Source organism: Saimiri boliviensis, chromosome 1 (assembly GCF_048565385.1).
Source record: "Saimiri boliviensis isolate mSaiBol1 chromosome 1, mSaiBol1.pri, whole genome shotgun sequence".
NCBI lineage: Eukaryota > Metazoa > Chordata > Mammalia > Primates > Cebidae > Saimiri > Saimiri boliviensis.
In genome coordinates this window covers 69,738,309-69,751,798 of record NC_133449.1, presented here as the reverse complement: position 1 = coordinate 69,751,798, position 13,490 = coordinate 69,738,309, and the positions used below count along the sequence as shown (strand labels likewise).

General features: G+C 37.7%; 1 protein-coding gene across 2 annotated transcripts in view; it reads right to left on the bottom strand.

Annotated features, from left to right (window-relative positions):
• PPP3R1 (protein phosphatase 3 regulatory subunit B, alpha) overlaps window positions 1-13,490 on the bottom strand; it is a 66,875-nt gene that overhangs the window by 21,148 nt on the left and 32,237 nt on the right. Inside the window, exon 2 of one of the 2 annotated variants that reach the window (XM_039477063.2) lies at window positions 11,672-11,711. In XM_039477063.2, the coding sequence (XP_039332997.1) occupies window positions 11,672-11,711 (40 nt within the window). Of the gene's footprint in view, window positions 1-6,571; window positions 6,606-11,671; window positions 11,712-13,490 lie in introns of those variants that run through there. The other variant, XM_074398942.1, reaches the window with a different exon arrangement.

The following is a 13,490-nucleotide window of genomic DNA, read 5'->3' as shown; positions in this document are numbered from 1 at the left end:
TTTCTTTGTTCTATAAATTAAGTCTAATCCCACCCCATTACATCACATTTTCCAGATCTTCCTCTTATTTTATCTACTGTTCCTATGTGATGCTGCATTTGGATGTTAGCAGCATTTTTCTTTAGCTTTGTACCACATTCCACTCCCCACCCCATTTTCCCCAAAAAAAAATTCCACAAACGAATATTTAAAAGTCTTCTTTTACTTTGAGCCTCCATTATTCAAGACTGACTTACACGTATGGCTCCTCCAGAGCTTAATGTGGTTTACTGCCAAGAATCTCACACCGCACCCCTCAGTTTCTTTTTTTTCTGTCGTTGACTTTATCTTAACATTAAAAAATTCCACCACATATTTCATATAATGGCTTTTACTTTCTTCTTGAAAACATTCTTCACGGACAACTCTGTCATCTCATTCGAATTTGAACCAATTGCTTTCTAGGCCTATGGCATAGTGAGATTTTCACTGGTGTATTAGGAATTTTGTTTCTGGGGTCTCATTTCATCTTCTTTCTTGAACTCCTATTTCATTTTGCTGCGTACATATTCAAGAACTTATGTAAATTAACCTTCCCAAGTCCTTACATTTCGGGAAATGTCTTTTTGTTGTTGTTGTTGTTCTCACACTTGAGTTATCATTTGGCTAGTATCAAATTCTGGATTAGAAACACAGAACTTTGAATGTAGTACTCCATTGCTGTCTACCAATTACTGCTGCTGTGAAGAAGTCCAGTATTAGAGGGCTCCTATTCTTTTTAGGTAACAACTTTTGGGTCTGGAGGCTTTCAGGGTTTTTTGGTTTTTTTTTTTAACTCGAAGTTTTGAAATTACAAAAGAAGTTGAGACTAAACATAGATGTTCTTTCATCTAATCATGGCAATCAGAATGCTTTTAACTGAAAGATCCAATTTTTCAAGTAAGAGAAATTCCTCCTATTATTTCACTGATTATTTCCCCTTCTATCTTATCAAATACAGTTCCTGAATTTTCTTTCAGTCAGACGCTATCACTCTGTGTTCTCCAAGTCACTGTTTTCTTGTACATTTTTTCATAGCTTTTATCTTTTGCTCTAGCATTCTGAGAAAAATCCAAGAAGTTTTATTTTTGCTAAGCAGATAGCTAGACTTTTTCACTAGCTAAAGTAACTGACTTCTTCAAATTATTCAAATTTGTGTCAGCTAACCAAATTACTTTATGTCATGAACCTCATTACTCAAACCACAAATTTCTTAGTGCTACCACAATACCAAAATTTGACAGTGTGAATAAAGAAAATAAAGCCAGTCCTTTACTTTTTTTTTGAGATGGAGTCTCGCTTTGTCTCAAGTTGGAGTGCAATGGCACAGTCTTGGCTCACTACAACCTTTGCCTCCCAGGTTCAAGTGATTCTCCTGCCTGAACCTCCCAAGTAACTGGGATTACAGGTGTGCGCCACCACACCCAGCTAATTTTTGTGTTTTTAGTAGAGATAGGGTTTTACCATGTTAGCCAGGCTGGTCACCTCAGGTGACCAAAGTGCTCATTCTCCCAAAGTGCTGGGATTACAGGTGTGTGCCACCGTACTTGGCCAGTCCTTTACTTTTCTTAAAGAAGACTACTTGTCTAAAAACTTGAAATATTTAAAATATACTAGACAATCCAAGGTTTTTTTTTTTTTTTTTTTTTTTTTTTTGAGATGGAGTCTCGCTCTGTAGCCCAGGCTGGAGTGCAGTGGTGTGATCTTGGCTCACTGCAACCTCCGCCTCCCAGATGCCAGTTCAAGCAATTTTCTCCTACCTCGGCCCCCCAAGTAGCTGGGATTACAGGCACAAGCCACCATGCCAGGTTAATTTTTGTATTTTTTTTTTTTTAGTAGAGACAGGGTTTCACCATGTTAACCAGTCTGGTCTTGGAACTCCTGACCTCATGATCTGCCCACCTCAGCCTCCCAGAGTGGTGGGATTACACGTGTGAGCCACCATACCTGGCCAGGATTTTTAAAAAAGGTCTTTAACAGTAAAACAAGGTAACCCAAAGTATGTAAGTTCATGTACTATACTTAAGAAAACTGCTTGTTCTTCTCTTCATTCCTTAATTCTAAGGCTTTACTGAAAGCAGGCAAAGCATAAGTAATTCTCAGTGACTAGGTGAAACAAATTAGAATTCAGATTACTAAATTACCAAGTAAATGATAAATGACAGCTGGTAAATTGTCTAAGAAACATTAACTGTATGATACATTTATGAAGATGTTAATCTAAAGCAACAAATGCACAAGTCAATTTCAAAATTAATGGCATACAATGTTTTAACAATAAATGGCATTTGGGCCAGGCTCAGTGGCTCACGCCTGTCATCCCAGCACTTTGGGAGGCCAAGGTGGATGGATCACCTGAGGTCAGGAGATCAAGACCAGCCTGACCAACATGATGAAACCTCGTCTCTAATAAAAATACAAAATTAACCAGGCGTGGTGGTGCATGCCTGTAATCCCAGCTACCCGGGCTGAGGCAGAAGAATTGCTTGAACCCGGGAAGTGGAGGTTGCAGTGAGCCGAGATTGCGTCACTGCATCCAGTCTGGGCAACAAGAGCAAAACTCCGTCTCAAAAAACAAAACGAAACAGAAAAGCGGAAATGAAGGAGGAAATAAAATTAACTACAGATAATCTTTTTCTCTGAAAACATTTTCTGTTTTCAAAACAATACAGCAAACCTCCCTGAGACAATGTCATTAAGAGGAGACATTAACAGCAAAGTAAAATCATTACGCTTAAACTTTCACATCACCTATAAATACTTAAACCAGAAACAAAACTGCTTGAATGTGACACTGTTTACTAAAAACAGAACCAGTGTTCTAATGGCTAGAAAGGTTTCTACTGGTAGTTCATTACGCAAAGGGAGAGGTTCCTTCAGTCTGCCAAGCTCTTCTTTGGAGATCTTCTAACAAAACAAAGATGAGAAATCTTTCTTTCTTTTTTTTTTTTTTATGAGTTGTTCAGGTCCCTTGGCATTTTTAGAGAAATCAAAAGATTAGTCTACAAAACAGCCCCTGTGTTTACTAATTTTATCTAAAGCATTCAGAATTATACCAGCTTTAGCAACAATTAGTTGAATCTGATTCTCCACTCTTACTTTCAACTGTGCCTCAATCTAGTCCTCTGCTTAAATTACCTAGAGTAATATCTTACACTTCTCCAAGTTATCATGCCAAGTCAGAACTAAGGCCTCAACTTTGAGCAAATCACCCCAACAGAGTACACATTTCCTAGTCCAGAGAGGTTAGCCAACAGACAGAAAAAAAGTCACAATGGCCTAGAATAAATATGATAAAAATCCAACACTGAACTGAATGACCAAAATAATATATATATATATCTCAGAATACCTATGATCTTAGACAAATCTAGTCTTGCCTAGAATTATTCATGTAGACAATTATAACATTAATCTTGTAAGATTTACTAAAGACTATATAATACTGTGATTAAAAACATGACTATGACAGATGATTGCCTAAGATCAAATCATGGCTTTGTTACTTCACCTGCTGTGTGACTTAAGCCAGTTATTTAAGGTCTCTGCTTCTATTTTCTCATCTGTACAATGGGGAAAGTAATAGTGCCTCTCTCCTGAGGCTAATGTGAGGATTAAAAGAATTACTGTATATAAAGTGCTTAGAATAGTTCCTGGGACATGGTAAGCACCATACCAATATGGGTTATTATTTATGAAAACAAATGGGGTGACTAGTAACTATCAGGTTTTCCCAAAGATACAGCCTTTAAAATTATCCAATGAGTTCTCTATGTAATACAGCTCTGGGCTCTTGCTAGCTGATCCAGTCAACCAATATTCATTCAGCATCTGCTTTATGCCAGGCTTTATGCTCCCACTGTCAAAGTCCCAGTTCTTTTACTGGTGAAAATTAGCTTAAGTAGCCTGATTCTTATTAAAACTTACAAGTCTATGTGCCATTTGAATTGTAACTAGTTATTTCTTGTTGATTTTACTTAGTTACTTTCTTTTCCCTTTTTCCATTTACTTAAAAAGCCCTAACTTTTCAATAACAGAACATTTCAAACCCACACAAAGATTGAACAAAAGTATAATAAATTCCATTTGCTCATTATCCAGTTTCAATTATTAAACATGATAAATATTTTATCTATATCCTACCCCAGTTATTTTAGAGCAAATCCCAGACATATTATTTCCTTGTAACTAACCAGTATTACCTTTTTGGTGCGTGTGTGAGACAGAGTTTCACTTTTGTTGCCCAGGTTGGAGTACAATGGCACGATCTCAGCTCACTGCAACCTCCATCTCCTGGGTTCAAGTGATTCTCCTGCCTCAGCCTCCCAAATTAGCTGGGATTACAGGCATGCACCACCATGCCCCACTAATTTTTTTGTATTTTTAGTAGAGACAGGGTTTCAACACGTTGGTCAAGATGGTCTCGAACTCCTGACCTCAGGTGATCCACCCATCTTGGCCTCTCAAAGTGCTGGGATTACAGGGTGAGCCACTGCACCCAGCCTAATCAGTTATCATCTCTAAAAGATAAAAACTCTTAACATAATACACCATAACATTATCACACCTAAAAATTAATTATCTGGTATCAAATAATCAGTGTTCGAATTTCCCCAAAGGTCATAAGTGATTTTGCAGGTTTTAAAAATCAATCCAGATGTAGCAATCAGATAACGTGTTGATAATGACCTTGATAGTAGTGTAGTTACAGCAGCTGACAGCCAGATTGAAGTAGGCCAAGAAATTAGCAGAAATAAGGAAACAAAGCTTATTGTATATGCTCTTCTTTAAGAGGTTCAACTGCAAGATAAATGCAGAATCAAAATCAAAGAGAAGGTGACTGTGTTTATAAACTGAAGAGAGGATGAATCTGATGACATATGGGAAAAAGAAGAAATTTAACAAAGATCCTAGAGATGAGACAGCACAAGATCAAAAGCACAGGGGAAGGGCTAACCCATGAATAAGGGAGGTCTGATACTGAAGGAAAGGAAGTTAAGATTAAATGTGAGATCAGGCAAGATTCTCCTGTGGCAGGTAGAAGTGAGGGGAAAATGAGGCCAACACTTAAATCATCCCCAAGTTTTCTCAGTCCCTAGTCTTCTCAAGCATTAGGAGCAAAATCATTTACTAAAAGCAGGTAATGCAGGCAAGTGTGAGTAGAATGTTGATATTCTGGATAACATAAAAGGAGATTGAAAGAAATAACTACACATGTCAAAGAATTAATCCACATTCTAATCCTACACAGCTTTCAAATGTCACCCCTTCCATGAAGCTTTTCCTTAACCAAAGGTAATTTTTCTTCATCAGAACCTTTGTTTTCAGTTCTCATAATATTTTACTCATACTGTGTAATCTATGTATTTCCCTTTTCCCCAGTGGCTAATCTGTGCATACTTGGTAGATGCTTACTTAACTGTGCGGCACAGGAAAGGATACAGTATGTTACAACATATAATTTAGAGTCCTGTTAACTCTTACTTTCATAAGAGATTTCTCTGTAACATGCAATGCTGTTTGATAGCATTTTACCCACAGTAGAGCTTCTTTTAAAATTGGAGTCAATCTTTTCAAACCCTGCTGCCTGCCGCTTTATCAGCCAAATTTATGGAATATTCTAAATCCTTTGCTGTCATTTCAACGATGTTCACAACATCTTCACCAGTAGATTCCATATCAAGAAACCACTTTCTTTACTCACCAATAAAAAGCAGCTCCTCATCTGTTCAAGTTAGATTGCAGCAAATCAGCCACATGTTTAGGCTCCACTTCTAATTCTAGTTCTTTTGCCCCTTCTATCATATCTGCAGTTATTTTCTCCACGAAATCCCTGAACCCCTCAAAATCATCCATGAGGACTGAAATCAACTTCTTTCAAACTCTTGTTTATATTTTTTGACTTCCACGAATCAAGAATGTTCTTAATGGCAAACTCAGAATAGTGAATCCTTTCCAGGTTTGTTTTTTTTGTTTTGTTTTGAGACAGGGTCTCTCACTCTGTCTCCCAGGCTGGAGTGCCGTGGTGTGATATCTGCTCACTGCAACCTCCACCTGGGAGGTTCAAACCATTCTTATATCTCAGCCACCCAAGTAGCTGGGAATACAGGCATGTGTCAACATCCCCGGCTAATTTTCATATTTTTGGTAGAGATGGGGTTTCACTCTGTTGACCAGGCTGGTCTCAAACTCCTGACCTCAGGTGATCCACCCACCTTGGCCTCCCAAAGCATGGGATTACAGGTGTGAGCCACTGCACCTGGCCCCTTCCAGAATGTTTTTAATTTACTTTGCCCAGATCCATGAGAGGAATGACTATTCTAAGGCAACTACAGCATTACAAAATGTATTTCTTAAGTAGAAAGACTTGAAAGGTGAAATTACTCCTTACTCCGTGGGCTACAGAATGAATGTCATGTTAGCAGGCATGAAAATGTTAGTCTCTATGTTTATTTCCATCGTCAGACCCCTTCGGTGAATAAGCAGCAATATTCTGAAAGAAATCTTTTTCAGGAAATCAGGAAGGCAGCAAATCATGTTGCCATGTGTGTACCTGTGCAACAGTCTTGCATGTTCTTCACATGTACCCCAAAACCTAAAATGCAATTAAAAAAAAAAGAAAGAAATCTTTTTTTCTGAAAGGTAAGTGTCAACAGTGAGCTTAAAATATTCAGTAAACCACGCTGCAAACAGTTCTGCTGTCATTTAGGCTTTGTTGTTCCATTTATGGAGCACAGGCAGAGTAGATTTAGAATGAGCACTGGCTGTAACTTAAAGTCACCAGTTGCACTGGTCCCCAGGAGCAAAGTCAGTGCCACCTTCATCTGGATAACTTGCTGCAGCTTCTCCATCAGCACTTGCTGCTTCACTTTGAAAGTTATGGTGATTGCTTATTCCCTTAAACTTGAAGAACCAACCTCCGCGAGCTTCAAACTTTCCTTCTGTAGCTTCCCCCCGCCTCTTCCTTCATAGAATGAAGAGTTAGGGCTTTGCTCTGTACTAGGCTTTGGCTTAAGGGAATGTTGTGGCTGGTTTGACTTCTATCCAGACCATAAAACTTTCCCCATATCAGCAAAATGGCTGTTTCATTTTCTTATCATTCGTTTGTTTGCTGGAGTTAGCACTATTAATTCCCTTTAAGAACTTTTCCTTTGCATTCATATCTTGGCTAACTGTGTGGCCTAGCTTTTAGCCTATCTGGGCTTTCAACACACCTTCCTCAGTAAGTTTAATCATTTCTAACTTCTGATTTAAAATTAAAGATGTGTAATTTTTTCTCACTTTAACAGTTGGAGGGTAGAGTAGGGTTATTAACTGGTCTAATTTCAATACTGTTGTGTCTTAGAGAATAGGAAGGCCTAACTAAGGAAAGAAAGACAGTTGGCGGAATGTCCACTCAGCACAGAAGTCAGAACACAGACAACTGGACTAAGTTCAGCATCTTATATGGACACTGTTCATGTTGCGCCAAAATAATTACAACAGTAACATCAAAGACTACTAACCACAGACCACCATATAGATAAAGTAATGAAAAAGTATGAAATATTGATTATATTTGGTAATAGGAAGTAGCAAAATGCGACACAGAGACAGGAAGTGATTACATGCTGCTGGGAAAATGGGAGAGACAGACTTTCTCAGCATAGGTTATCACAAACCTTCTGAGAAACACAATTATCTGCAAAGTGCAGTAAGTCAAAGCACAATACAATGAGATACACCTGCATACTACCCAAAGCAATTTACAAATTCAATGCTATTTCTATTTAACTACCAATGACATTCATCAGAGAATTAGAAAAAACTCTTAAAATCCATATGGAACCAAAAGAAACCAAACAGCCAAGGCAATCCTAAGCAAAAAGAATAAAGCTGGAGCTATCACACTACCTGACTTCAAACTATACTGCAAAGGCTACAGTAACTATAAACTGCATGGTACTGGTACAAAAAAGATACATAGATCAATGGAACAGAATAGAGAGCCCAGAAATAATGTTGCACACAACCAACCATCTGATCTTCAACAAAGCTGACAAAAACAATCAGTAAGTGGTGCTGGGTAACTGACAAGCCATATGCAGGAGATTGAAATTGGACCCCTTTCCTTACGCCATATACAAAAATCAACTCTAGACAAAAGACTTAAATGTAAAACCTAAAACTATAGAAACCCTGGAAGATAAGCTAGAAAATACCATTCTAGATACAGGATCTGGCAAAGATTTCATGACAAAGATGCCAAAAGCAATTGCAACAAAGACAAAAACTGACAAATCGGACCTAATTAAACTAAAGAGCTTCTGTCAAAGAAATTATCAACAGAGTAAACAGAGGACCTACGGAATGATTTGCAATCTATGCATCTGTCAAAGGTCTAATATCCAGAATCTCTAAGGAATTTAAACCTACAAGCAAAAACCAAATAACCCATTAAAAAGTGGGCAAAGGACATAAACAGACATTTTTCAAAAGAAGGCATACATGCGGCCAATAATCATATGAAAAAAATTCTCAACATCACTAATCATTAGAGAAATGCAAATCAAAACCAAATTAGATTCTGTCTCATACCAGTCAGAATGGCTATTACTAAAAAGACAAAAAATAACAGATGCTGGTGAGGATGTAGAGAAAAGGTAACGCTTATACACTGCTGTTAAGAATGTAAATTAGTTCAATCATTGTGGGAAGCAGTGTGGCTATTCCTCAAAGAACTTAAAACAATTACCATTTGACCCAGCAATCCCACTATTGGGTATATACCCAAATGAACATAAATCATTCTACCATAAAGACACATGGACACATATATTTACATTATTCAGAATAGCAAAAACATGGAATAAATCTAAATGCTCATCAACAGTAGACTGGATAAAGAAAATGAGCTACATATACATCATGGTATACTACACAGCCATAAAAACATGAGATCATATCTTTTGCAGCAAGACAGATGCAGCTGGACACCATGATCCTAAGCAAACACAGGAACAGAAAACCAAATACTGCATCTTCGCACTTTTAACTGGGATCTAAACAACAAGCACACATGGGAACAACAGACATCAAGGCCTACTTGATGGTGGAGGGTGGGAGGAGGGAGAGGATCAAAAAATGAACTATCAGCTACTATCCTTATTACCTGGATGGCAAAATAATCTGTATACCAAATTCCCGTGACAGTTGAACAAACCTGCACATATACCCATAAACCTAAAATAAAAGTTAAAAAATAAATAAATGAGGTACACCTGTATTCCAAAACCCAAAAAAATTCAAAACCCAAAACATTTCTGGTCTCAAGATTTTTGGATAAGGGATACTCAACCTGTATTCCCTGTCCATAAGGAAGGTGTATAGTAAATCTGAAAGCTTCTGGCTCCAGAACATCGCACGCACCACACAAATCCATATCATGACCAGAATCCTACCAGCAGAAGCAGTAAAAATAGGAGAAGAACAAACTCCCACTCACTTCTACCTTCCAAATCTCATGAGTATATCTGTGGCAGAAATAGAGTAACATTAAGAACTCTGACTGCAAGGAATTTGAGATATTTACTTGTGAGTTTTACAGTTTCTACATACTAGAAAGTCTGAATGATGCTAAATACCTTTGGTAATATAACATGAAACTCTGGTTCCCACACCAACAAACACGGGAGAGTACAGAAGACTACCGAAGTAATTAAGGGAATGAAGTTGCTCGGAGAATATAAAGAAATTAGTATTTGAAAATGTAGGCGAAAGTGGGTGAGGAAAGAGTAGAACAGATATGGCTAAATTAATAAAACTACAATGTATATGAACAGTGTAAACAAGGACTTAGAGTTATGAAGTCCTGGCCAGGCATAGTTGCTCATGCCTGTAATCCCAGAACTTTGGGAGGCTGAGGCGGGCGGATCACGAGGTCAGGAGATCAGGACCAACCTGCCTAATGTAGTGAAACCCTGTCTACTAAAAATACGAAAAATTAGCCGGGCATAGTGACATGCTCCTGTAGTCCCAGCTGCTTAGGAAGCTGAAGCAGGAGAATCGCTTGAAACTGGGAGGTGGAAGTTGCAGTGAGCTAAGATCACGCCACTGCACTACAGCCTGGGTAACAGAGCAAGACTCTGTCTCAAAACAAAACAAAACAAAACAAAACAAACCACGTCCTTATCTTGTATTAGCAAATACTAAATTATGAATGTTTTTATATATCAGTTAATTTGTGGTTTTTTAGACTTAATTCCTAACCCTAAGAGCTAACAGTAACCAAATAAAACTAAAATCTATACTGTAGTGGAAAATCATGAAGGGACGATCCTATATTTTTTAAAGGGATGGCAAAAGGAACATGCCCTTGATGCAACATTTCATTAACAAGCTACCATCAAATTGGATATGGTAAGTAACCAGACCAGTGGTTTAGCCTAAGTATTTACAGGAAAAAAAAAAAAAAAAAAAAGCTTACTGGGATAGTAATACAAGCAAATGAACTAATTATAAATTAACATCCAATCTTTCAAACATTAAGCTTCTATCAAAGACATATTTTAAAGGCCTTTTTCAAACTCAAAAAGAAGACATTTTAAACATTAGAAAAAGACTTCAGACAACAGACTTTTCATTCTGGAAGTTTGCTGTTTAGTCAGAGAATCACTCTCACCCCTCCCTAAAATGTGAAAAACAAGAAACTTGGTGATTCTAATTGTTCAAAAAAGAAAAAGCCAAAAAAAAAAAAAAAATGGGTTTAATGAATGTTGTATGTCTCTTCTTCCATAAAATACAGAAAGCTATACTTTTCAGCCCCAAACAGTGGCAGTTTGATGGTGCTACATAACTAGCTCTGGTCCATAAATATTAAATATGAGCACAAGTGACATAAATCATCTCTGGGCCAAGGCAAATAAAAGCACTGTCTGCAGATCCTTGGATTTCCCTTTTCCTCAGTGATCTTGGGAACATGCATTAGAGATGGTGGCTTTCCAAAACAAGGGAGTCTGGATCACTGAGGAGTCACCAAAAAGAAGAGTTCCTACAAATCCACTTTGAAACTTCAGCTTGAAAAACTTCTGTTAGGTTAAGCCACTGAGATTTTGGGGTTTACTTGTAACTACAGCGCAGTAAAGATATTAGCAATAAAGATGTCTATTTAAAAAATGCTCCCGGCTGGGTGCACTGGCACCCTGTAATCCCAGCACTTTGGGAGGCCGAGGCGGGTGGATCATTCGAGGTCAGGAGTTGAAGACCAGTCTGACCAATATGGAGAAACCCCGTCACTATTAAAAATATTTTTAAAAAATGGCCGGGAGTGGTGGTGTACACCTGTAATCTCAGCTACTCCGGATGCTGAGGCAGGAAAATTGCTTGAACCCAGGAGGTGGCGGTTGCAGTAGCCAAGGTCGTGCCATTGCACTCCAGCCTGGGCAACAAGAGCAAAACTCTGTCTCAAAAAAAAAAAAAAAAAAAAAAAGCTCCTACTCTGGTAACATAAAAAGACTATATGTCAAAGTCGAATTCACTATCCATTTTAAATAGTTAAAAGCTAACATTGCTACAGAGTAAATATACATCACAGAGGTATATGATACATACACACGCACACACAGAAGAGATGTGTGAATAAACTAACTCTTAATAACAAGAATATTTGACTTACAGTGCGAGCACATTTCCAAAGGATAACTTGCCTCATTTCCCTGGGGGGGGGAAAAAGAAATAATTAGTCATAAAATAGGCACAAATTTATTTTAAAAATTAAAACTAAATATATTTAAGTCAAAAGAACATAGGGAAATAAGCCATAAACTAATAATAAGACATCTATAAATTACGTTTACATTTTTTAGAAATAGGTAAGAAAACAAATAATACTGTAGAAAGAGTTCTTAAATCCAACCCTTCTGATTTATGGTTCTTTCACTTAGGATTTATGCAAACATCTGACTGCAATATATTTTAAATATTTTCAAAATCCTAAATATATTATATATCAAATTTTATTTTTTATTATTATCCTTTGAGGCAAAGTCTCACCCTGTCACCCAGGCTGGAGTGCAATGGCCCAATCTCAGCTCACTAAAACCTCTGCCTCCTGGGTTGAAGCAATTCTCAGCCTTAGCCTCCTGAGCTGCTAGGATTATAGGCGCCCACCACCACACCCAGCTAATTTTTGTATATTTAGTAGAGACAGGGTTTCACCATGTTGGCCAGGCTAGTCTTAAACTCCTGACCTCAGGTAATCCATCCGTCTCGGCCTCCCAAAAGGCATTATAGGCGTGAGACACCGTGCCCAGCGCTATATGTCAAATTTTAACATATTAGGGACTGTTAATGCTCCAACTTGTCTTGCTGGGTAAACTGATTTTTCGATAGAGCTTAGAACAAAAACTCCCTTGCCAACTCTAACTGCAGAGTTTCCTGAGACTACAAAATGAGCTATTAAAAAGATAAAAACAGAAACCTGTTAACATTTTTCCCTGCATTGAAACATAATTTCCTATATGCTGAGCAACTATATAAGAAAAATATTAATGGAAAGGTGAGTATAACTTGACAGCCAGCCACTTGAAAACCATTTCAATTTTTTCTTTTAATACAAAGTTTTATTTCAGGAATAGACCCTAATTTAACATAATTTATCTGAACTCCTAATTTATATATTAAAAAGAAGCAAAACCAACCATCTGTTTTCTATACTAGGATTTTATGCGAAACATATTTAAGAAAAAAATCTGTTCCAGGAAAACTACAGACCTAGGTCAATGCCTACATTTAACAACTCTGGGAACTAGGTCCAGGGAGGTCAAATATCTGGTCCAAGATCACACCATTTGATTAGCAATGGAACAAAAGTACTTCTTTTTTATTTTTTTTGGGCAGCGGAGGGGAGGGATGGTAGGGTGACTTGCTCTGTTGCCCAGGCTGGAGTTCAAGGGCACGATCTCGGCTCACTGCAACCTCTGTCTCCCAGGTTTAAGCAATTTTCCTGTTTCAGCTGAGTAGCTGAGATTACAGATGTGCAACACCACACTCGGCTAATTTTTATATTTTTAGTAGAGACAGAGTTTCACCATGTTGGCCAGGCTGGTCTCGAACTCCTGCCCTCAGGTGATCTGCCCACTTCGGCCTCCCAAAGTGCTGGGATTACAGGCATGAGCCACCACAGTCCACAAAAGTACCTCTAAATTGAAAACAGTAAAAATCCCAAGTAGTATAACAGACTCACAGAGGTAGAATCATTAAGATCTTTAAAAAGGTCTGCAGAATTAAAAGTAATATAAGTAATTATATTTAGTTTTTAAAGTTTTTAAAGTTCAGTGGTAAAGTGAATACCAAACATCCTATATTCTATTATCTAACCTTGACCCTGCCTAGCAATTAAATAGCAATAAATATACAACTGCTATTAATATAAGGGTACAATTAACATTGGAATATTAAAATATATATCTTAGGAAGCTACTGAAAACAACCTA